Here is a 24,633-nt window from a genome sequence, read left to right as displayed (position 1 = left end):
TATCAAATTTGATAAGCATAGTAAGTAACGCAATATGTGTGGGAAGGTTAGAATAAGATAAATATTTAAAAAAAAATAAAATAAAATAAAAAAGGAAGACAAGTTTGCAACATATATTTTTTGCTTTCATTTATATAGATACACATATTTAAAGAATTAATTTAAGAAATAATTTAAAATTTTTTTTTAAATCAAATTAAATAAAATTTTTTAATGGATCAAGGATATGTTTCATTTATACGAATTGCTTATGTTTTTTTTAAGACACCCAAGAGATAAATATGATGAAGCATTTTTAGGTCCAATTTTTTTGCATTTTTATGATAAAAATTATTATAGAAGAGATATAATAATAAAAAATCGAAGAGGTGAAAAATTAAAATGTTGTTTTTTTACACCATTTAATTATAGCGAAAATACACCTTGTGTTATATACACACATTCTACTAGTAGTTGCCAATTAGAAGTTTTAGATATATTACATATTCTTTTAGTTTGTGAATGTTCTGTTTTTTCATTTGACTGTGCCGGTTGTGGATTATCTGATGGATACTATTCAACAAAAGGTTGGAATGAAACTCAAGATTTATATTTAATTTTAAATCATTTAAGAAATGTAGAAAAAATAAAAAATTTTGTTCTTTGGGGAAAACATTCCGGAGCAGCGAGTTCGATAATAGCAGCTGCTTTGGATCAGAATATAAAGATGTTGGTAATAAAGGAATATTAAAAGTTTATTTTTTATAATAATTTTGTTGTTCATTATTTTGGTTACTTTTTTTTTTTTTTTTTTTTTTTTTTCGAATTCCCAGATTTTGGAATCCCCTTTTGTGTCCCTAATCGAATTGTATAAAACAACATTTAATTTGTGTGCAAAAAAAAAAAAAGAAATAATTTTTAAAAATATTTGTTTATATTTTACAAGAAGAAAAATAAAAAAAAAATTTAACTACGATATAAATAATGTATGTCCAGTATTTTTTATTGAAGACATAACAATTCCAACAATTTATATAATTTCAAAAAGTGATAGTATTGTTCATCCTGCTCATTCATTATATTTAGCATATAAACAAAAAAAAGCAAAAAAAATAATTTATATAGCTGAAAAAGGAACACAATCACATGAAGCATATACATATGATAGTAAATTAATAATAGCTATGAAATCTATCTTATATAGTTATAATTTTGAAAATGATATAAGAGACAAAATATTTGATGTGTCTACTTATTATAAATTATTTACATTTTTAAGAGAAAAATATGCATATGAATTTGATTATATTGATAGATTAATAACTAAAAAAAATAATAAAAAAAATAAAATAATTGACAAGGTAAAGAAGTTTGTTTGTTTTAAATATCAGTCAAAGCTTTCGCTTAGTTCTTCCACTGGTTTAAAGTAAGTTCAAAATATAAAAGCTGTGAATATTTATCAAAATCAATTACCATATATGTATATACATATTATTTATTTTCTTATTCACCAATTTATGTTTTCTAACAATTTAGCCAATCCAGTGTGGATTCTTTGCGCACCTCAAAAGTCTGTAAGTCGACCCAAATATGGACATAGAAATGGACATTTTTTTATTTTTTCATTTTTTATTTTTTATTTTTTATTTTTTCATTTTTTATTTTTTATTTTTTATTTTTCATTTTTTCCCTTGTAGACGAAAATGAATGTACATTTCAAACGGGAGAAAACAACAATGATCCCATACAAGTATGTGATCAAATTAACGGTTCAGGATGTTCTAACGATTATCAAGATGTATTTTCAGATGAAGATAATATGCTAGATAATCCAACTGAAAATAATAACATGAACACAGATTATAATATAGATAAATTCAACAAATTAAATGAACATAATAATAAATTTGAAGAAATTCAAGGAACTAGCGAAAAACCTTTCAAATTATTGCATATGCAAAGCTCACGAAGTTCTTTAAAATCAAGTATGACAAAAGAAAAAAATATAATTACATGGTGAACTATATAAATAAAAAAGTTGAAAACCATAAAACCGTTTCAAGAAGATTATGCATATTTTTTTCTTCCTGATGCAAAATATTTACATTTTTTTTTTATGCTTATAGTATTTTATAAATATTACGATTTCTACTTTTATTAATTTTCTTTTTTTCAATCATTTCCTTTGTTCTTATTTATTTAATTTTTATTCTTTACTTTTTTTTAGATAAAAATACTTATAAAAAGTCTCTAACATGGAATAGCAACTTGCAAAGTTCTATTACATATTTCAAGGAAGATTGTCCATTAAGTCTCCAAAAAAATTAATAATAATATGTCCCTTCCTATAACATACTACATTCCTTATATAGACAAAAGTATATGCATCCGAAAATAGGGATGATTAATCATTTTTTATAATGTATTTTGTAGTTGTAATGTTTCAACCTATATATTTATTATTTGATCTAATTTATTATTCTTAATTTTTTTTTATTAAGTTATGATATTTTAGGATTTACTCTTAACATATATACACCCATACAACAGCAAATTTTTGTTTTATATATAATGTTTTAATTTTTTATAATCTATATAATATGTATAACATTTTTATTTAAATTTTTTTTGTGATTCAAATAAAAAAGTACCAAAAAAAATACATAGAAAAAAATATTAAGGCTATCAAACGAAAACAAAAGCATTATTTAAGCATGGAGAAACAAATACATATTCTATATGCATACATTCATATAGTTATTTATTTACTTAATATATGATTATTCACCACCACAACATTTATTCATTATGTTGCAAAATCTAGATTTGAATTTTCTTGGCTTTGGGGAATATTCTAGGATTGTTGCTGGACGTACAGATACAATTGCTTGGCCATTACTATTACCATAATAAGGAGTAAAATTTTGTTTATTTACGCCAGATTGATTAGTATTATTGCAAACTTTCTGTGATACAGAATAATTTTCGCAAGAAATGTTAATATTTGATGGAATGTGTGTTTTTTGTTGATCTATTTCAATGTAATTCTTTAAATTTTCATGATATTGTTGTGACATGGTTCCATTTGTTGGTATATTTCTTCTTGAGGCAGTGAAAGATTCTTGAACATATTGACTATTTATTAAATCATTTATATTTCTCTCAGAATATCTATTATCCATATTATTATAGTTAATATATTGATCATTTTTCATTAAATGATTTAAAGAGGGGACATAGCTATTGTTGTTATTATCATGAGAAATATTTGCATAAGCTTGTTCAACGGATTCATGAGAGACTTCTTGACTCATAGGTAAGTGTATGCTAAGATGAGATATGTTGTGATTTCGACGATTTTCAGTTACATCATAATAATTTTCATTTAAATTATTTTGTAATTGTGTTTTTGAATTACTTTCATGATTAATCATATTGGAGACATTTTCTGGAATTTCATCATAATGAGCATCTTCATTTGTTTCATCATTATACATGGTTTCATTTTTGCGATCAATTGTCACTTTATAAGAATCTTCACTAGATGGTGCTTTACTGATCGAAGAATTGCTTTCATTATCTCTTTTTATTTTTTCAATTTCGTAATTGGAAATTTCCTTTTGTTCATTAATAACAGCTGGTTCCTCAATTGAATCTACATTTCTATATGTTTCTTTGTTGTAAATATCTGTATCTTCTTTCGTTATACCTATTACGGAAGTTTTACTTTCTTCTACTAATTTATTTGACGAAACTTCATTTCTCATAGTATCTTCATTTTTTGGCATATTGCAAATTTCGGGGATTTGGATCATATCAGTTAAAACTTCTCTTTCAATTTTATTAACTTTAAGAACTGGTATAACATGCTCGATTATTATTGGAACTTTTTTTTCTATTATATTTTCTTTGTGGATATATACTGGTATTTCTACAATTTTATTTCTGTATTCTATTTTTGGGATATGGATAATTTTTTCTTTTTCTATTAATTTAGGTTCATATTTGATTTTATCTAAATATATATGCTTGGGTATGTGTTTTGTTTTATATGTGATTATTGGTTTTATAACATCAACATACTTATTTACATATTTGATTTCCTCTTTTTCTATGAGTTTTTCTACATACTTAGTTACAGGTACTTTAACAACTTTTTCTTGGCGTATTGGCTTAAGAATTTTGTTTCCGAGATTTTTCGAATGTTCAAACGTGTATGGTACGTTAGAAGGGTTTGCGTTTTCCATTTGAGATGTCATTTTTTAGACAATTTTTTTTAGTAAATAAAGATATAATAATTTAGTACAATTATACCAATTATAATATTGACTAAAAAAAAAAGAACAAAATATGGTAAAACAAATAAAATGGTGAGATAAAATCACTGGGAAACGTAAAATGTATATATATATTTTTTTTTTATATACACAAATGAAACTATATAAATATGTGTTTATAATATGCACTTTTGGCTGGAGGGTGTAGTATTTTAAACAATATAAAAATATATTTACATAAATTATTGAGAAATTAAATATTTTAAAAAGGGAACAAATTGTAAAAATTAATTTAAAATAAGACAATAAATAAATAATAATATTAACACAAAATATTGGAAACAAATGTGTGGCGATACAATATTTTTCCTATAAATATTAAAAGAAGGATAAAATAAATAAATTAATAAATAAGCCAAATAAATAATACAACATATTATAATAAAATCATAATTTAAAATAAAAATTGAGTAAATACCGTTTATACATATTAAAAAAAAATAATATATGTATATATACACATATTTGAAAAAAAATATTATATTAATGATGTTGTTAGCTTGTTAAAAAAAAAAAAAAACGCACACAAAGTTAGCTACCTAAAATATTATATATACTTAATAGGTATTTTATTATATGATCATGGAATGTCTTAATTTTATTCAGGTATAATAAATTATGAATATAGCTGAGAAATACAAATATGTGCCTGAACTATTCATACAAAATTTAAATTTTACATACACCTTATAAAGTTTTTTAGCTAGAAAAAAAAAATTTATTACATGTGCATACTAAATATGTTTACATTTTTATTTCAATAATTAACAATGGTCGATCATAAATTGTGAATTACATTTTCAGTTAAAGGGGTTATAGTGTGTGCATATATATGTATGCATTTTTTTTGAATAGCTATAGTAATATTACGAAATAATAATTAATCAAAATGTACATTCACGAAAATTAATTAAAAGAAAAAGCATTGAAAATGAGCTAAATTGTTATATGTATGTTGTATTTAATTAGCTGTCTTAAAAAAATAATTGCTCTAAAAAATGCATATTTTTGGTTAATACACACTTTTTAAAAAATGGAAAGACTAAAAATATCAGATTAAGCAAATATATCCTCGATATTATTTGTTATTTTTACTTTGGCTTTAAAATTTTTTTTTAGTGATTGTATACAGTTAGCTGTCAGTTCATTTAACAATGAATTATGTATAGCTATTTGATTTTTTCCAATATTCCCCTTTTTCATTATTTTTTCGATTTCATGTAGTGAAATATAATTGCTATGATCCATACCACATGACAATAAATATTTCAAAAAATTTTTATTAACATTAAAATTTAATGACATACCATGCATAGATATATATTTTCTGATTTTAAGACCAATTGATATAAGTTTTTTTTCATTATAAAAAACGCCAATTGAATCATCTTTTGTATGTGTTTTTATTGAAAATTTGTCTATAATGTCCATACCAACTTTTTGGAAATTCATTATTGTTTTATGTAGATCAAATAATTGTTCTACATGTACTGAAGGATTAGGATTAATTTCATTGGCTAATGGATAATCATTGTTTTTGTGTGTTATATATTTTTTGTCTGAGTTATTATAATTATCTTTGGTAATATTAATATATCTTTCAGCATAATTAGAAGAATAATTTTTTAAATTAAAAATAAAATATAAAACTAATTGTCCTGGTCCATGAAATGTTGCTTTTCCACCTCTGTTGATACGATATATAGGTATTTTATTTTGATCATTTATATACTTTTCAAAACTTTGGAGATAGTCTTTTTTTTCATCATAAGTTTCAGATTTTTCTATTTCATCTTTAATATTTTTAAATTTGTCAATAAAATTTTGAATTATATATAAATAAGAGTTTTTATATATATTTCCCAATTCTTCAATATAATAATTTGTTTCATTTAAAAGTATATCTTTTGGATTTGCGGAGCTTCCTAATGTGTAGCATGGAGGATGTTGAAGTATAAAACAAAAATCATATTTTTCAAGGTTATTTTTTAATCTTTTAAATTTGTCTAATTCGAATGAATTTAAACTGTTTTCATGTTGTAACATAATTTTGGATTGGTGTAAAAAGTTTTGTAGTTCGAAGGCAAGATTATAGTTTATAAGCTTTCTACTAAAATCGAAAATAAATATTTCATTACTCAAATATGTTCTTTGTTTTTTGTATTTTTTAATATTTGTTCTGTTAGTAATTCCGATGTATCCTTTTCTGTTCGTTTTTGTTTTTAGTCCTTTAGGTTTACACCATGCTATTTTCAAGTTATTTTTTCCATTTTTTATTTTGTTCGTGTTGCAAAATAGCAATATGTGTAAAGACAATTGAACGATAAGTAATTTTTTAATCATTTAATCTAAATGACATGTACAGTTAAAATGAAAAAAAATGATTGGAATATTTAATTGTTCTATGGATATATGGTGCATTTTCTTATATGTACATACTTATATATGTTATATTTATGCACATATAACTTTATACATTATCTTCTAAAGGTGGTTTTCATACTTCTCATAATTCATATAAGTATACATATTTTTTCTTATAGCTATAAAAAGTAATAATAATAATAATTTTCCTTTGAATATTTCTAAAGTTATAAATTATTAAAAATATCGCATGTATACTTTTTGAATTTGTTGAAATTATTAAATTATTTTTTAAAATATGATAAAAAAAAATAAGTCAGTCGGATTTTTCTCTATATATTTTTAAGAGAGAATGTTGTATTTGAATTTAGTAGTTTGCATATTTTTTTTATTCGAAAATATAAAATATAAAATATAAAATATATAATTTAAAATTTAAAATTAATAAAAGGGTTTCGTTAATTGTATGTAATTAAAAAATTGTGTTAAAAGGTGAAAATACAAACAAAAAAAATTATTAATATTAATTGGTGTTATAAATTTAATTTAAAATAATGACCATACACAAAAAAATATATAGCTAATATATATATATATATATATACAACTTGGAATTTATAATTAATTGTATATCATGATATGTTTGAACAAATACTTTTTAATATATACATATGTATATATATATATATACATACATATATGTGTGTGTGCGAATGTGAGACCTATTATTTATATAGGGCCAAAGAATGATTTGAAAAATAGTTCATACTTCATCCTATTAATATTTTGGGTATTAATTTAAAAGGGTTAGTTGTAAATTCATTGTTATGATAAAGGCCATATCCAAATATCAGTGGGGTGAAGCCATAACACAAAAAGGGCCTTATGATATAATCGCAAGCCTTAACTGCCAAAAAGTATGTCTGATAACAGAAATAAATGGTATAAAAAATGGAAACGGTTTAAATAATTAATGAAGTGAGCATATATATATATACATACACAGTTATATGCTAATTTAAGGGGAATGTAACACATTGTTTTAAACTGAATGCATCAAATGTGTAAAGAAAATTGAATATGCGGATATATATTCATATATTATTATATATGTTGGTTGGTACTTAAGGACATATAAATTGACAAATTCATATATGTAATGAAGTATATACATATTTATTGTGAGCTATTCAAAACCTATCGTTACACGTTTGTAAAATAAAATTAATAAAATAAAATGTAAAATGCATGTAAAGTTGTTATATATGTATAACTTACCATGTCAGTAATTTTTTTAGCAAGGGCGCCACCTTTTTTTCCCTTCATGTTTGTATCTATTAAAAAAGGCTAACAGTTTTAAGTTTTATAATAATAATAATAGCGATAATAATAATAACGATAATAATAATAGCGATAATAATAATAACGATAATAATAATAGCGATAATAATAATAACGATAATAATTTGTGGGTATTCCTTTTATGGTGAGGCTATATATTTATCTTTTCCAAATGAGGAAATAAAAGTAATAAATAATAATAGAAAAAGTAATAGTAATAAAAAAAGGAAAAAATAATAAATAAAAATATTATCAAATAATATTATAAAATAACATATTGATTAATTTCCCCCTTCCTTTGTTGTTTATTACAATTTCCTTCTCTTTTTATATTTGCAAAATTGGCAATAGTGTATAAAAATAAATAATAGAACTTAACTTTTTTAGCTCGTTTTACAGGCAAGTTCTATTCATATATATTAAATTTAAAGTGAAGTAAAAAAGTGCTTTTATATTTATTTTTTAAATATTTTTGTAAGCAGATATTAATTTTTAACAAAAATAATAAAGGGATATATTAATTACGATACATGCTTATTTTCTTATTCAATCTGCATATTATTTTAAGGTGATACAAAAAAAAAAAAAAAAAACAATACGTAATAAGTCATAAGTAACTAGTGATAATACACTATTTTATGTAAAAAAAAAAAACAAAATTATTAAAATGCACAAACAAAATATAATTCAAAAAAAAAAAGTAAAAAATGAATGGAATAATCAAGAGATATATTAATAGGGTTGGAAAGTTACGTGGAATAAATTAAAATAAAAAAATTACACAAATTTTATAAGCATAATATGTGCGTTTTTAGTTGATTGATGATATTGTAATAATATCCATTAAAATGTTTTACTATCATTGTATTGTTACATTTTACACGTAACATTTTTTTTTTTTTTTTATTGTAGCAACAGTATTATTAATTTATATTTTGTGATTTTTAATTTTTAACTTTTTATAATTTTTTTTTTTTGTTTAAACATATTTATATGTTGTATATTTTAATGCATAAAACGAGGATATTCGTTTAAATATGAACCAGCTTGTGCTGATTTATTAAAACTTAATTTTGAGTATTTTTACTTAAGCAATATACATACAAATTATATAAAATATTTCAGCGATATAAGGAGGTATGTAAATAAGCAGATTAGCTATTTGACCTTTTTCGCTGTTTACCAGTTAACTTAATTGCACACACATACATATACTCATTTAATAATCCAGATCTATAAGATCAATACATACCATATACATATATATACACATATATATATATATATATATATATATATATATATATCCACGTGAATATTGAAAAGGTGATAAAAGATGAAACGAAAATCAGGAAATGAAAATATAGTATCTCAAGGGTCGAGCGAAAGCATTGACAATTTGGGGGGTAAAGGGAATAAGGGTAATAAAGAAGAAAATAATAACAAAAAAGGGAAAGGACATAATATTACAGAAGTATATAAAAACAAGCTAAAGTTTATACGTGATAATATTATTTTGATAAGTATTATATTATCATTCCTTGTACTCATATCTTTTAAATATTTAGAAGAAAAATATTCAATTGAATCTTACTTAGAAGAAGGTGATAATTTTGATTATTATGAAATATTGAAATGTAAAAAAGGTGATAGTATACAAAAAATAAAAAAAAATTATCGTGATTTATCCAAAATATATCATCCTGATAGTAATAAAAATTGTAAAGATTGTGATCAAAAATTTCGAGATATAACAAAAGCTTATAAAACTTTATCTGATTCTCGATTAAAACAAGCTTATGATAATTCAAGAGGAAAAGTTTTAAAATTAATTGAATCAAATAGTATAAATTTAAATTGGAAAAATTATACAGATTTGGTTGAAAATTCAAATAAATATTGGATAATACAAGTTTATTCAGATACTGATAGTTTATCATTAAGTTTTTCAAAAATATGGGAAGAAGCTTTTGATAAATATCATGAATATATATCATTTGGTAGAATAAATTCATTAATTGATAAAAAATTAATAAATAATAAAGTTCCATTTAATGTTAAAATATATCCAACAATATACATTTTAGCACCTGATGGTTCTTATCAAATTTATTCAAATATATATAATGCTAGTATTAAAGATTTTCAAAATTTTATAACTAGCTATTATCCAAATTATATATATGATCTAAAAGCACTTAACAAGGCATATGATTATCGTAAAAATTTTGTAGAAATAAAAAAGAAGGGGGATAATAATACTATAACTAGTACATATATAGATAAAAATAATATGGTAGTTTTATTGAGCAATAAAACAAAACAAAGTTTACCCGTAAAACAAATAGCCTTTGAATTTAATAATATATATAATACTTATTCGATAAAATATAATGAAATAAAAAATATTTCAAATGAAGGATTAAAGGAAGAAATTGTAAATTCTTTAAAAAAATTAAGTATAAAAAAAGAAGAATATATAACAGAAAATGAAAAAATTGATTATTTTTTACTAGTAAATAGTAATAGCAAAGTTAAAACAATTAGACGTATATCTTCAAGTAATATTAAACATGTATATACAGATGCATTACGAAATAGTATCATTGAAATAAATTCTATAAATGTTGATTCAGTTTGTTCAACTGTTGGATCTAGACACACTTATTGTTATGCTATTATAATTGATCAGATAAATAATGAACATAATATAAATTATTTAAAACAAATATATAAAAATATAAATAGTTCATACACACATTATATTTCAAAATTAGGAAATGAAAATTCAGAGGGACAAATATTTATTCAACCTGTATATATATTAAGAAAAAATATGACAGGAGCTTTTTTAAAATTTATTAGAGATTCGAAAATTAATATGTATGATGCATTTTTATTAGATTATTCTGGAAATTCATATGCTCTTATTAATGAAATAAAAAATTTGAGTAATTATTCAGAAGATAAAAATGATATATCATTTCTTTCAAATATTTATAAAGATATCGAAATTTTAAATTTTGAAAAAATTCCTAAACATTTTCAACCTATTAATGTGAACTGTTTTTATAATACTAAAAAAACATTTTCATATAAGCTTTATAATTTTTTTAGAAAAATTTCAAAGGGGCAAATTATTTTATCATCATTAATAGGTTTAACATTATATCCCAATTTTAAGAAATATGGAAAAATGAAATATTTATATTTGTCTTCAATTTTTGGTGCAACACTTTTACTTACAAGCATAAAAGATGTTTTTATGTTATTATTTAATTAGTATATACATTATGCAATAGCAAATAAATTCTATATATTTTTATAAATGGGAATATAACATTTTTTACAAACTTCCATCAAATTAAGTGACAATATAACTATTTGTTTGTCTTATTATTGTATACATTCCCAATTATGTGTTTACAAATTTTGCATATTATGATCGCCCTTATTTATTTATTCATTCATTTATTCATTCATTTATTCATTCATTTATTCATTCATTCATTCATTCATTCATTCATTCATTCATTCATTCATTCATTCATTCATTCATTCATTCATTCATTCATTCATTCATTCATTCATTCATTCATTCATTCATTCATTCATTCATTCATTCATTCATTCATTCATTCATTCATTCATTCATTCATTCATTCATTCATTCATTCATTCATTCATTCATTCATTCATTCATTCATTCATTCATTCATTCATTCATTCATTCATTCATTCATTCATTCATTCATTCATTCATTCATTCATTCATTTATTCATTCATTTATTCATTCATTTTTTTATTTTTTTTTTTGTTAAATTAATGACAACACTTATATACTGGAGAAATATTTAAGAATATATACCTATGTAAGAACTTAACTTTTTTTTTTTTTTTTTTTTTTTTTTTTTAATTTGGGCATGTGCTTTATTATGGATATGCCCCAAATTAATATATGCATGTATATGCACATATTTTTATATACGATAACTTATTTAACTATTTGATTTTTTTTGCTCATTTATAATAATAATTCCATGGAAATATCAAAATTTTATTTTTAAATTGGTGGGCATTTTATATTGAAAGGGAATTAAAAAAAAAAGATAATGAGAAAAGGAAACACGTGTCAGGGCTATCCATTCAAATGAATGTGAGATTATATAAGTGTACATTATTACAACGATTTTTATTATATTTATTTAAAATGTTTCATGTTTTATTCATTTCTTAAATTAATTTATTATTCATATTTTTTTGTTTATTTTATATACATGCATATTATTTTTACCATTTAATTATTTATATTTTTGCGAATATATTTATAAAATACTCCTTTATTTAGTTGTATCATTCCATCAATGTATGTAATATAAGTGTACATACATATGCTGTATATACATTATTTTACAGTAATATTAGCTTTAGGAAATGTATATATTTTTTCCCCCCTCCCCCCTCAATTTACGATTATTATAAATATTCAAAGGGAATATTGAAAAAGTGAGAAGAAAAAAAAAAAACATCATAACTTTGTAAGCATTGGTAATAAATATAATAAGAAAAAAATAAAAATAAATAACAATTTATAAAATAATATAAATTTAAAAAAAATTTTGGCATATATAAACAAAATGAATAATGATATAGCGGCATATGATCTTGAATCTAGCTCTAGTTCTGATATGAAAAAAATAAAAAATGTAAATAATGAAAAAAGTATTATTAGTAAAATTAAACCATTTTGTATTGGGGGTATGAGTGGAATGTTTGCAACTTTTTGTATCCAACCCCTTGATATGGTAAAAGTAAGAATTCAATTAAATGCAGAAGGAAAAAATGCAATAAAAAATCCATTTGTTATAGCAAAAAATATTATAAAAGATGAAGGTGTGTTATCATTATATAAAGGATTAGATGCAGGTTTAACTAGACAGGTAATATATACAACAGGAAGATTAGGTTTATTTCGTACTTTTTCAGATATAGTAAAAAATGAAGGTGAACCATTACCCTTTTATAAAAAATGTGTTTGTGCATTAGCAGCTGGAGGAATAGGTGCATTTTTAGGAAATCCAGCAGATTTATCATTAATTAGACTTCAAGCTGATAATACATTACCAAAAGAATTAAAAAGGAATTATACTGGTGTATTTAACGCTATATATAGAATAACAAAAGAAGAAGGAATATGTTCATTATGGAAAGGATCCGTTCCAACTATTGCTAGAGCTATGTCATTAAATTTGGGTATGTTATCTACATATGATCAATCAAAAGAATATTTAGAGAAATATTTAGGAGTTGGTATGAAAACAAATTTAGTAGCTAGTGTTATCAGTGGTTTTTTTGCTGTTACAATGAGTTTACCTTTTGATTTTGTTAAAACTTGTATGCAAAAAATGAAAGTTGATCCAGTTACTAATAAAATGCCCTATAAAAATATGCTTGATTGTTCTTATAAATTATACAAAAAAGGAGGAATTTCAATTTTCTATGCCAGTTATGGTACTTATTATGTTCGTATAGCTCCACATGCTATGATTACTTTAGTTACTATGGATTATCTTAACAATCTTTTCAAACACATATAAATATTACTTATATTTTTTATTGTTCTCCATATGCCCATGCTTTATGTGCGCAACTATATCCCTTATTTATGAAAAAGAGAACCTAAAATTGTATACTAGTTTGTACATAAGCAAATTTAATACCCATATATTTTAAAATCTTCATTAAAAATAATTCACAAAAATCGATGTATGTGCATACTACTAAGCGTGTTGAGAAGGAATAATTATTAATAAAATAATGATAATAATAAGTGGGATATAGCGTTTTTAAAAAGCTATATATTCCCCCTATTTGTGCTATTAAATATATGTATATATCACAGTTTCATATGTTATAATTTTTTTTTGTAGCATTATATGACGTGAACCATACACGTGTTATAGAGCAGTTTGGCATATATATGTAAACATGATGGCCTATTTTTTCTTTTTAATTTGTTGTATTTCATTTGTTATTTTGTTTAAAAAAAATATAATTATTATTCAAATGGAAAATAAGAAAAAGAAATATAAATGTTTAATAATTGAATTTATTTGCCTTTCCTCAAGAATATGTATATTTACATACACGCATTTTCTTTTTTAATATCATCGAACCTCTGATTGACAATTTTTATATTTTATATCCAATATTTTTTAACTATTTAAATATTAACATTAAATAAATATATTATTGTTTTAACTTTGTCTTATTAATAGCTACAGACACCCATACATCATAAAGTATATAAAATTTTAGCTAGACATTTATAACGGTATAGTTAATATATTGTTTATTAAGGAAATAGTTTCATGCCTTATGTGGGGCTCATATAATCGTCATATGACGGGAATTTATTGAGTATTCATATTAAACTAAGAGCTTTGGCATTCCCCTTATTTCATGCGATTATTTCATGCGATTATTTCATGCGATTATTTCAACCACAGTATATACCATTTTGCAAATGTCGTGCATTTAACAGATGCATTTATTAAAACGAGTACATTGAGAAAAAGAAAAAAAAATAAATTAAAATAATGTTAATCTTATTATATATGTTTGTTATCGGAAAATGTATCAAACTGGTAAATTAAAAAAATGATGCACACTAAAAAATAAATATGTATAATATTGAGCATGAAAAAAGTAAAAGAAAATGTTAGCATACAAGGTATTTCATATGGACATTTTCATTTTGTTTATATATCGGGTCATTAGTTATATTAATTTGTTTCATATTCCCTTATTTGTTTTCCCACATACAATACCTCAACGAGAAATCATAATATATAGCGTTTAATTCAAATTCTTAAAAATGTGTATCGGAACTATTGTTAGATTCTAAGGATAGCAAATCCCTTGGGTCTATATTATCGTTGTATTTCTTTTTTAATGGCTGATCTTTCATGTTTTTAGTTAAAGATATAATGTTGTCAAATAATTCTTTTTTCTTATTCTTTACTTTATTTCTGATGGAATTAGTGTCTAACCTATTTCTCATAGAGATGTTACTCATCTTGTTTACGTTAGAATTATCTAGTTTTTTTTTTATGATTCCATTTTCTCCTCTATTTTTTGACGATATACTATCAACCTTATTCAAATTATTGTCTAATTTATCATTCAACGTATTTTGAGAAACAACACTGTCTCCTTTTTTATTATCAGTTCCACTATTATTGTAAGTTTCTATAGATAAATTTGGATTGAATATATTTTTTGAAACCATTTTAACATCAACTTTTTTGAAAACTTTCGTATCATTATCAACATAAACCTTTGTTTTTGATCTTGAAAGCATTTTTTTAGAATTGGGTTCCAAATTTTTATTTTTCTTATTATCTAATCCATGAGTACTTTTTTGTGTGCATATAACTTTTTTTTTGTTTAAGAAAATTTTGTATGGTTGCTTTGTAGAATTTAATTTGGATAATGTTTTTTTTCTTTTTAACGACATAGTGTTTTGTTTTTTAAATGGTGTTTCCATCATAGATTTCTGTTTACTCAAAATGCTTTTTTTTCTTTGAAATAAACTAGAATTTTTTGGTGGAAAACTTATAGTACCACCTCTTTTTACTTTAAGTGATTTGGTTCTAGAAATAGCTAATTTTGATCTTCCATGATTAAGTTCTTTTTTATCACCTTTCTTTTTTATTATAGTATTATCTTTTTCAATAAAAGATTTTCTATGTTTCATTGGCATTTTTTTTGACGAAGAATGAGAATTTTTATTATAATTTTCATTCACCAAAGATGTCTCATTTCTAATATGTCCTACTTTACCCTTTTTTATTGTTATGACACCTTTTTTTGGAATTTCATTTTTAGAATTATTAAATTTACAAACCCTACCATAAGATTCCACATTTTTATTTATTTCATTTTCTTGAATATCATGTGAATTTTTTTGTATTTGTTTTATATTTTCTTTTGACACTGTTTTTTTTTTTAAACTATTTATAACACTGTATTTATTTAAAATGTTTTCATCTTCACATATTTTGACCTGTTTTGTAGAGTATTTTGGATTTCCCCCTTGCTTTAAATTATTCATTGTACTTGTTTCTTTAATATTTGATGTTTTTATTTGTTCTGAACTAAAATTTTCATTCGTATCATCATCTATAGTGTCCCGATTTTTTTTTATTATTTCACATTCTTTACTTTTTTTATTCTTTATTTTTTCTTCATTAATTTGATGCCTTTTTTCACTATCATTATGTTTGTCTATGTGTTTTTCACTCCTACTTCTTTGAGTATCATTTTGTTGTTTTTCACTTCTAATTCTTTGACTATCATTTTGTTGTTTTTCATTTATACTTCTTTGAGTATCATTTTGTTGTTTTGCATTTCTTTTTTCTGGTGTATATGGAAAAGAATACTTTTCCAAATCGGAATTGTCTGTGTTAAAATATTTTTCATTTAGGCTATATTTATTGTGATCATTACTATTGAAATGAATATTATTGTACTTTGGAATTTCTTTCTTATAATTTGTTTCGATTTCTTCCTTTGGGAGTGTATATCCATTTTCATTACTATTAGGATAATACTTCAATCTGTAATCATGATCACAAATTTCAAATAGATTGTCACTTTTTTTGACAGTACTTTCGTCACGTATATCTAGAAATTTTTTATGATCTTTGCTTTCTTTAGATTCCTCCAAATATATTGTTTCCAAGTTATTTGAGAGGAATTTTTCATGATTATTAATTCCAAGTGGTATCATGTCACCGCTTTCCATTGAAAATTTTGTAATAGATATTTCGTCAAATGTATCAAAACAGCATTCTTTATTAGCATATGTATGAGTATTGGTAATGTTCTCATCGTATGAATTTGAAACTGAAAGTATGGAATTATTTTCGAAACTTTTCTTTGATGTTTGGTTCTTCTGATCGTTTTTATCTTCATTCTTTTTAGTTCTGTTACTTTTTTTACATTTACATTTGGAACATATTTGATATTCTATACCCACGGGAACACCGTATGGATACGATACAAATGGATTGCATTGCCTATTTAATTTTTGTTGTGACATAATAACTGGTGAATATACAGAATTCTTCATAGTCGTATTGGATTTATAACTCTGATAATATTCCTTAATATAAGGTCCCATAGGCTCTTGCTTAAAATACGGGTCATAAAAAAATGGTTTGGCTATTATATCATTAACAAATGCATAGTCTTCGTGTTGTCTGTACAACTCGTCGACATTTATGTTTTTATAGGCTGGAATGCAACTTGTTTCCTCCATTTAAAAAAATATCAATAAAATATGTTTTAAAATAGAAGGTATATTAGTTAAAATAAATCATAGAACACGAATATGAAAATGAAAATTTAAAAATAATATGTTTTTTTTTATAATAATTATCAAAAATGGTTTGAGGGTTTAATATGCATATATATTATATGTGTGCAGTGTATTATGATATCTACGATGGTTAAGGAGTACAACCAGATTAAAAGTTTAATCCAAATTAAATAAATGGGAAAAGAGAAGAAACAAATAATAAAATTAACATAAAACAATCATAAATAGAGAATATATTTCGGTGATTATATATCATATCGAATATATTCTCTTTTTTAAAATATACACATTAAAAGTTTTAAATAGTAAAAAAATATATATAAGGTGTTACTTAATGTTATAGAAATAAAGGTTAATTAAATTAAAAAAAATACAAATAATAAATTTTTTAATAAAATAAATATATAACCTATTCCTTAAACAATTTTGCGTCTTTTTTTTGTATTAATATTTTTTTTGGGTGGTAAATTATATTATTTGTGTGCAAGTAGCTAAAATAAACGATATAGAGAGAAAAAAAAAAAAAATTAGCATAACGACCTTACATGTTAATATTTTTTTTCACTTTATATTGCTACAGCTAGCTTTTATAAAAAAAATATATACATTTTTGCATTAATAATACATTAATTTTTTAATATAACTTTTTTGTATACAATATATTAATATTTTTAGATAGCCATATATCTTATTTCCATATTTTTTTTTTTTTGGTAACCCATAACATCGATTTGTATCATAGAATAACCATTTAAATCGAATAATATCCTGAATATTTTTTATAGAAAAAAATGGAAAATATGTGAAAAATGTAAAAAAGGAGCTAAATATATACATTATCTAAGCAACAGCTAGCTTTGTAGAAAAAGTGATATGTTCTTTATATTAATATGTATTAAAATATTATGATTTTATTTTATTATTTTTTTGTATGAATTTTATTAAAGGGGAATGAAAATAATAAAATATACATATAATAACGTATATACAATCTCCAAATATAATTTCGTTTTAAATAATACAATTCAAAGTATTTTTCTGAAAAATATAAAAAATGCAAATACTGTTCGAAAGGGTAAGCAATTTTATGGAACAGGTATTTCACAAAAAAAGGATGATGAAATAAGTTGTAAATATAATAAAGATAATATTAAAACCAAATTAGCAAACAAAGATTCCCCGAACAAATATAAAGACATTAAGGTTATAGAAAATGAAAATGAAGGAGAAGAAGCAGCTGATGAAATAAATAGTAATGACATTATTGCAGTAGATTTTGAAGGAACGAATTTAGGGCGATATGGTAAAATATGTTTAATGCAAATATATACTGAAATTGAAAAGAAAGATAAAGTGTTTGAGAAATATTATATATTCGATTTATTAAACAAGTCAGTTATAAACAGTGTAAAAAAGATAATTGAAAATAAAAAAACATTGAAAGTGATTCATGATTGTAGAGAAGACAGTTCGGCTTTATATAACCAGTTAGATATAAAGTTTGAAAATGTTTATGATACGTTAAGAGCACATATGCTTTTATTGGAAAAAAAAAAAGAAAATGATATATATCAAATAAGTTTTTTAAACCTTTTACACGATTATTTAGGAGTTAAAGATGATTGCTTAAATAATATAAAAAAAGAAATGTATAAAAATGAAAAAATATGGGAAATAAGACCATTAAGTAAAATTTCCATTATTTATGCTTTAAAAAATGTTAAATATTTACTACCTATTTACAAAATATTTGATAAATTAGTATCTAAGAAAGAAGTATTGGAAAAATCAAAAGATTTTGTAAATTATTGTTTTCTTAATTCTCGTTATAAATTGCCTGTGGATTTAGCAAAAAGAGGAAATATAATAGAAGCCATGTTAGTAAGTAAATCTATCTTAAATTGTGTTTTTAAATTGAATAGCACAAGAAAGGGAATAGCTTGCACACCATCATCGGTTGCACAATTTAATAATGTAAAAGTAGGGGATGTCGTAATGTGTGTAGTCAGTAATAAATCGATAGATCAAAAAATTTTGTATCTATGCAAGCACGATGATGTATATGATTATTGGAATTTAAAAGAAAGACCTAGGGGTAAGTTCAAGCCATCAATTCATGAGAATATTGTGGATCCTATGATTGAATTTTGTGACAATGAGGATTCACCCTAAAGTTTTGTGACGAATATATGATAATTGAAAAAAAATGGATAAAATAATAAAGAAAATTTATGATTGTTTTAAGCCTTTTGTTCAGTTTACAACGTATTATGTATATAGAATTAAAGGTTTTTTTTTCAACGATATATCTGTAGATACGTGTATGTTTTTTTGTTTTTTTGCCATATATTTATTTAGCAAATATTTTATAATATAATGAAAGCATTAATGTGTTTAATAAAAAGGATTATATAAATAATATAATTAAATGCATATTTGAATGTTTTTGAATATTATATATTATTTATTTATTTGAATTATTTGGATAATTAACTTTATATTTAAATTCTTTTTTATGTATCTCTCAAAATGTCCTAGATGAACATTATGAAGAACGCGGTTTATATTTTTTGTATTTTAAAATTTTTTTTGTGAATTTTAATAAATATTAAAATCATGAAAAAATATGTGGATCATCATAATTTTACTTTATCGGGTTCAAAAGTAGTTTTCTAATGATAATGGTAAATTTTATCTCTATGTATTTCTTTCTATATATAAAATGTGTATTACAAATATACACGCGTTTTGAGAAGGGATTTCATAATAATATTTACATATTATAAGATAATTTCGAATGATATATTTTGTAAACATTAAAATAATTGTAGTAAGATATTATTGGAACTTTTTTAATTATGGGGAAAAAAAGATACTCTTCATGTGCGATTTAAGGATGTGCAGATGCTATAATTAAATTTGATCTCGATATAGGATAAAAAAATATTAAAATATTATAGCAAATTTTAACATATATGAATTAAAGCTTTTATATCTTTAATGTTTTTTTTTCGCTTTTTTTTTCGATTTAATGTAATAAGGATACAAAGCATAAAAATATTTTTTTATAGATTTTATGCATATAAAAAGGTGTATAGATATATTAAAAGAGCGTAAATATGCATTTTAATTTTTATTTTAAGCTACACTATATTTATATATAAAGGAGTAGAAAAAAGGAAAGCATTATATTTTATCAATGAGAATGCATATATAATTCAGCATTTTAATTGAAATTACATATGAAATAATTTTTTAATTATGATTATAGTCAAGTCATAGTTAATTAGAAGTAATAATTATATATAATATAAGGAACTTTGAGAATACGAAGAAAAAAAAAACATGTTTGAAGCTAAATCATATAAATGGGTAATGATCTTTCATTTAAAAATACATTTAATTTATTTGTGTATATTATGAACTGTTGAATAGTTTATATATTTTTATTAATTTTTGATATATGAAAATTGTCCTATTATATTTTTTGTAAATATTTATAGTTTAACATATTACGTATGGTTAATGTGTAAAAGGTGTGTGTAAATGTGTATGTACATATATGCATTTCTTTCCTATATTTTAAAACATTTAAAATTTTTTTTTTTTTTTTGCTTACATAGTATTTCGAAAATGGATGTGAAATTGTTCCCTTGAAAAAGCCCTATGATAAGAAAAATGACTATTCTTTGACTCTATTAGATATTCAAGCGGATTTTTCTGATTTTTTAGCTGAAGAAAAAAATATTATAAGCATTGATAAATTGGGAAAAGAAGAGGAAAGCGGGTTTAATTTGCAAAAAAATCAATTTATTCAAAAAGAGACTAAAAAAAAAAGTACAATAGAAAGAGAAAAATATGTATACGAAATAGATTATTTATGGGCTTATATGGAATGGCATTATAGTTTTCAAGATGAAATAAAAGTTCAAAAAAATTTAATTAAGGATATAAATAAATTAAAAAAAGTACCTAAGTTATTTGTTTCGGCACATATAATTGATGGGGTAATTAATGAAATGTCTAAAAATGAAAATATATGCATATTAAAATATACTACTTATCCAAATTTTTATAAAAAATATAATAATGAATTAGATATATTAAGTAAGAAAAGTAATAATAGTATTTATAATGTGTGCAATTATATTTATGAGGTTTGTGATATTGCAGACAAATCATTAACATTTGCTAATAGCCCTATAATTAATACTACTGTAAAAAATGTTTTAAGTATAACAAAAAGTGGAAAAAAAAGAGAAGATTTCATTGAGGAAAACGAAAAAGAAGATATTGAAGAAGATGAAATATGGCAAATATATTTATCAAAAACATTAAAAAATATAAATGATCAATGGCTATTAATTTGTATTAATGATGAATTAAAAAATATTATTAACAATTCAGGTGATATTTATTTTAAAATGTTTAATAAATATATAAAAGAATATAATGAGTTTATAACAAATCATAATTATAGTCTTACATCAAATGATAAAGGAACATCAGGAAATGACAACAATTCTACTCATATGTCTAATTCCAACATGTTTAAAAATGAAGATAAAAATAATTTTTTCGAATTAAATAGTCATAATAATAATTTAAATTTAGAAAAAATTAAAAAATATAAAATAAATTTAATTTTTTCAGAAAATAAAGATATAAATCATATTATATATAAATTATGCACAAATTTAGGACGATTTAATGATGTTGTATTATGTACTACAAATAAAACTTATAACATATTAATGAACGATGTAGATGGAACATTAGCAATTTGTCTTAAATCATTTTTTTCAAAATATTATATTAATAGTGATATAGAAAAGAAATTATATTCTCAAGAAATGGAAAATGGAATGTGTAATTTAAAAAAAACGAATTCGATACCATTTAATGATGATTTAATAAAAACATTGTCTATTATGGGTTTATGTAAGGAGAAGATAATATTAAGTGAAAAAGCAACCATTTTTAATAATATAGAATTATTTTTTTCATATTATTTGCTTGTACATAGTGAAGCATTATATGGACAAAGTGAAGGATGTAAATTGATTAAAGAGGGTTTGAATTATTCTGAAAAAGAAACAAACGAAATTGATGATGGGGTAATTTATATAAGCAAAAAAGGTATTTTTGAGAATCTACAATTTTCAAACGAAGAAATATGTAGCTATTTAATGCATATGCAAAAATACAGTAAAAATAATATGATATATATTAAAAATAAAGGTTTTCGATATATAAAAAGTGAAATAATTTATGAATTTTTAATTAAAATGATGGAATTAATAAGTATTAATGATAATTTATATGAATATCAATATATTGAAAATCCTAATAAAATTAGTAGCAAGAATAATAATGTTTCCATTTTTGATAAATATCGATATGATTTATATAAAGGATTAAAAAAAAGATATGGAATAACATTTTTAAATATTATGAAATTAATATATGATAATATTGATGATTTTGATTTTTTAAGTACAAATAAAATTGGATTAGAAAAGTATATAATATTACAATTATGTTGGAAATGTTTTGATATTGAAAATATTAATTTTGAATATTTTAATATATATTATAATTATTATTTTTTTTATGAATATTTAAATAAAGGTAGTAGCGAATTAACATTTGAAAATATGCTTGAAAATTATTTTGTCTTTTTAAATAATGATAAATATATTGATGAGACAATCATATTTTTAAATTTATTTAAATTACATAATATAATGTCATTAAATATTATAAGGGGAAGTGGTAAAGTTACTATTCATTCAGAAAAGTTATTTACTTTTGACATGGATATGTTTACCTATATAAAATATGTTGATGAGAATTTTCAAAATTTTAATTCCAATTTAATGGATAAAATTATACAATCATTTATAAAGAATTATCAATTTTTTTTAGATTATGGTTATGATAGAGAATGTGTAAAAAAAAATGTTTCAAATGTTTTTCAAGATGAAAATTATAACACAAATTTAAAAGAAATGAATAAAAAAGACAATTTTGTTGATGATGGAACGGAAAATACTATTTATAAAAATAGGGTTTTATTTAGAAATAATATAATATTAAATGTAAATAATATTAATCATATATGTAATGATAATTTTATGTTTGAATATTTTGTTGTTGTCAAATATTTTTATAGCGAAAATAATTTTTCTCTCCTCGAAAAAAAAATAAAAAAAATTGTGAATATGTTGAAAGGTACTTATAATGCCAATCAAGGAGGGGAAAATGTGAATGATGGACATGAAAATTATGAACTTTCTGAAAAATTCGAAAATTTTAATTCATCACATCTTGATAATCTCGCAGATTATGATATACAGAAAAAATATAATTCAAATTATTCCAAAAATATGAAATATAATTATTGTTTAAATTATAAAATTTTCAAATATCAAACAAATTCATTTCCTCACATAAGATTAAATAACAACTACAATGATTTGCTAATTTCTGTATATACACCTCTTTCTTTACATTGTTCTATATTTCGAGAAAATGTAATTTATAATAAAAAAAAAAACAGTTTTCAATTAATACCACCATTTTTACTAAAAAATAATTTAAGAAGTTGTTTGACAGTTTTGTTTGCTCTAAAAAATTCTTACTATTCTCAAGAATTTTATCCATTTCTAAACCCATTGCTAAATAATAAGGTAATTTATATATTTCTTTTTAAATATCTTGATATTTGCTATATAGTGTGTGTATTATATTCACAAAATTTATATGGTCATATTTTTTATAGGATATGATTGGAACTATAGCTGTTCCACCTTTAAGACATTGTAGAACGAAACTTATGGAAAAAGAAAATCCCAAAAATGTTGAATTATTTGAAACGGAAAATATAATTTTATCAACATTAAATAATACTATAAAGCAATGTTCGAATCGTGCCCCTAGTAATAAGAAGATTACTGAAAAGTTGTGGAAATTGTACAATTGTAATTTACCTATTAATAATTTTGACTTATAATTTAATGATATTATTTTATTTCATTTTTTTTTTTTTTTTTTTTCCGTTGTCTTTTCTTGTTTATGGCATTTCCTGGTGTACTACTTATCGTTTGGCTTATCCACGTTGAGTAATTCGTTATTTCGTCGTATATATGATTATTTTTTTACCTATTAAATTCGCTAAATTTTCCGACTTTTGTATATTTTAACATATTAACTTAGTAGTATTC

At 22.3% G+C, this 24,633-nt stretch overlaps 9 protein-coding genes across 9 annotated transcripts; 5 read left to right on the top strand and 4 right to left on the bottom strand.

Moving 5' to 3' along the window:
* Positions 1-226: 226 nt before the first annotated feature.
* On the top strand, positions 227-2,307 carry PY17X_0707500 (alpha/beta hydrolase, putative; the record flags this gene model as incomplete). The annotated part of the gene is made up of 5 exons (XM_022955494.1): positions 227-712; positions 813-1,405; positions 1,516-1,553; positions 1,677-1,964; positions 2,207-2,307. 5 exons carry the CDS (start codon positions 227-229, stop codon positions 2,305-2,307), a joined length of 1,506 nt encoding a protein of 501 aa, XP_022811767.1.
* A 452-nt stretch (positions 2,308-2,759) lies between these two features.
* PY17X_0707400 (inner membrane complex protein 1i, putative) lies at positions 2,760-4,238 on the bottom strand (the record flags this gene model as incomplete). Its single annotated transcript, XM_719717.1, has 1 exon — positions 2,760-4,238. One exon carries the CDS (start codon positions 4,236-4,238, stop codon positions 2,760-2,762), a length of 1,479 nt encoding a protein of 492 aa, XP_724810.1.
* Positions 4,239-5,372: 1,134 nt separating this feature from the next.
* Positions 5,373-6,659, bottom strand: PY17X_0707300 (lipoate biosynthesis ligase; the record flags this gene model as incomplete). The annotated part of the gene is made up of 1 exon (XM_719716.2): positions 5,373-6,659. One exon carries the CDS (start codon positions 6,657-6,659, stop codon positions 5,373-5,375), a length of 1,287 nt encoding a protein of 428 aa, XP_724809.2.
* A 791-nt stretch (positions 6,660-7,450) lies between these two features.
* Positions 7,451-8,006, bottom strand: PY17X_0707200 (mitochondrial import receptor subunit TOM7, putative; the record flags this gene model as incomplete). Its single annotated transcript, XM_022955493.1, has 2 exons — positions 7,451-7,603; positions 7,959-8,006. 2 exons carry the CDS (start codon positions 8,004-8,006, stop codon positions 7,451-7,453), a joined length of 201 nt encoding a protein of 66 aa, XP_022811766.1.
* A 1,351-nt stretch (positions 8,007-9,357) lies between these two features.
* On the top strand, positions 9,358-11,304 carry PY17X_0707100 (molecular chaperone DnaJ; the record flags this gene model as incomplete). Its single annotated transcript, XM_719715.2, has 1 exon — positions 9,358-11,304. One exon carries the CDS (start codon positions 9,358-9,360, stop codon positions 11,302-11,304), a length of 1,947 nt encoding a protein of 648 aa, XP_724808.2.
* A 1,355-nt stretch (positions 11,305-12,659) lies between these two features.
* PY17X_0707000 (dicarboxylate/tricarboxylate carrier, putative) lies at positions 12,660-13,619 on the top strand (the record flags this gene model as incomplete). Its single annotated transcript, XM_724848.1, has 1 exon — positions 12,660-13,619. The coding sequence occupies one exon, from the start codon at positions 12,660-12,662 to the stop codon at positions 13,617-13,619; it is 960 nt and encodes a 319-aa protein (XP_729941.1).
* Positions 13,620-14,893: 1,274 nt separating this feature from the next.
* PY17X_0706900 (conserved Plasmodium protein, unknown function) lies at positions 14,894-17,347 on the bottom strand (the record flags this gene model as incomplete). Its single annotated transcript, XM_724847.1, has 1 exon — positions 14,894-17,347. The coding sequence occupies one exon, from the start codon at positions 17,345-17,347 to the stop codon at positions 14,894-14,896; it is 2,454 nt and encodes an 817-aa protein (XP_729940.1).
* Positions 17,348-18,358: 1,011 nt separating this feature from the next.
* PY17X_0706800 (exonuclease, putative) lies at positions 18,359-19,579 on the top strand (the record flags this gene model as incomplete). Its single annotated transcript, XM_724846.2, has 1 exon — positions 18,359-19,579. One exon carries the CDS (start codon positions 18,359-18,361, stop codon positions 19,577-19,579), a length of 1,221 nt encoding a protein of 406 aa, XP_729939.2.
* A 1,173-nt stretch (positions 19,580-20,752) lies between these two features.
* PY17X_0706700 (conserved Plasmodium protein, unknown function) lies at positions 20,753-24,422 on the top strand (the record flags this gene model as incomplete). The annotated part of the gene is made up of 3 exons (XM_022955492.1): positions 20,753-20,779; positions 21,031-24,099; positions 24,192-24,422. The coding sequence occupies 3 exons, from the start codon at positions 20,753-20,755 to the stop codon at positions 24,420-24,422; spliced, it is 3,327 nt and encodes a 1,108-aa protein (XP_022811765.1).
* Between the last annotated feature and the right edge of the window lie 211 nt (positions 24,423-24,633).

Source organism: Plasmodium yoelii (genome assembly GCF_900002385.2).
Source record: "Plasmodium yoelii strain 17X genome assembly, chromosome: 7".
In the NCBI taxonomy this organism is placed as follows: Eukaryota; Apicomplexa; class Aconoidasida; order Haemosporida; family Plasmodiidae; genus Plasmodium; species Plasmodium yoelii.
Note: the sequence above shows the minus strand (reverse complement) of the source record. Positions and strands in the feature narration are given on the sequence as shown.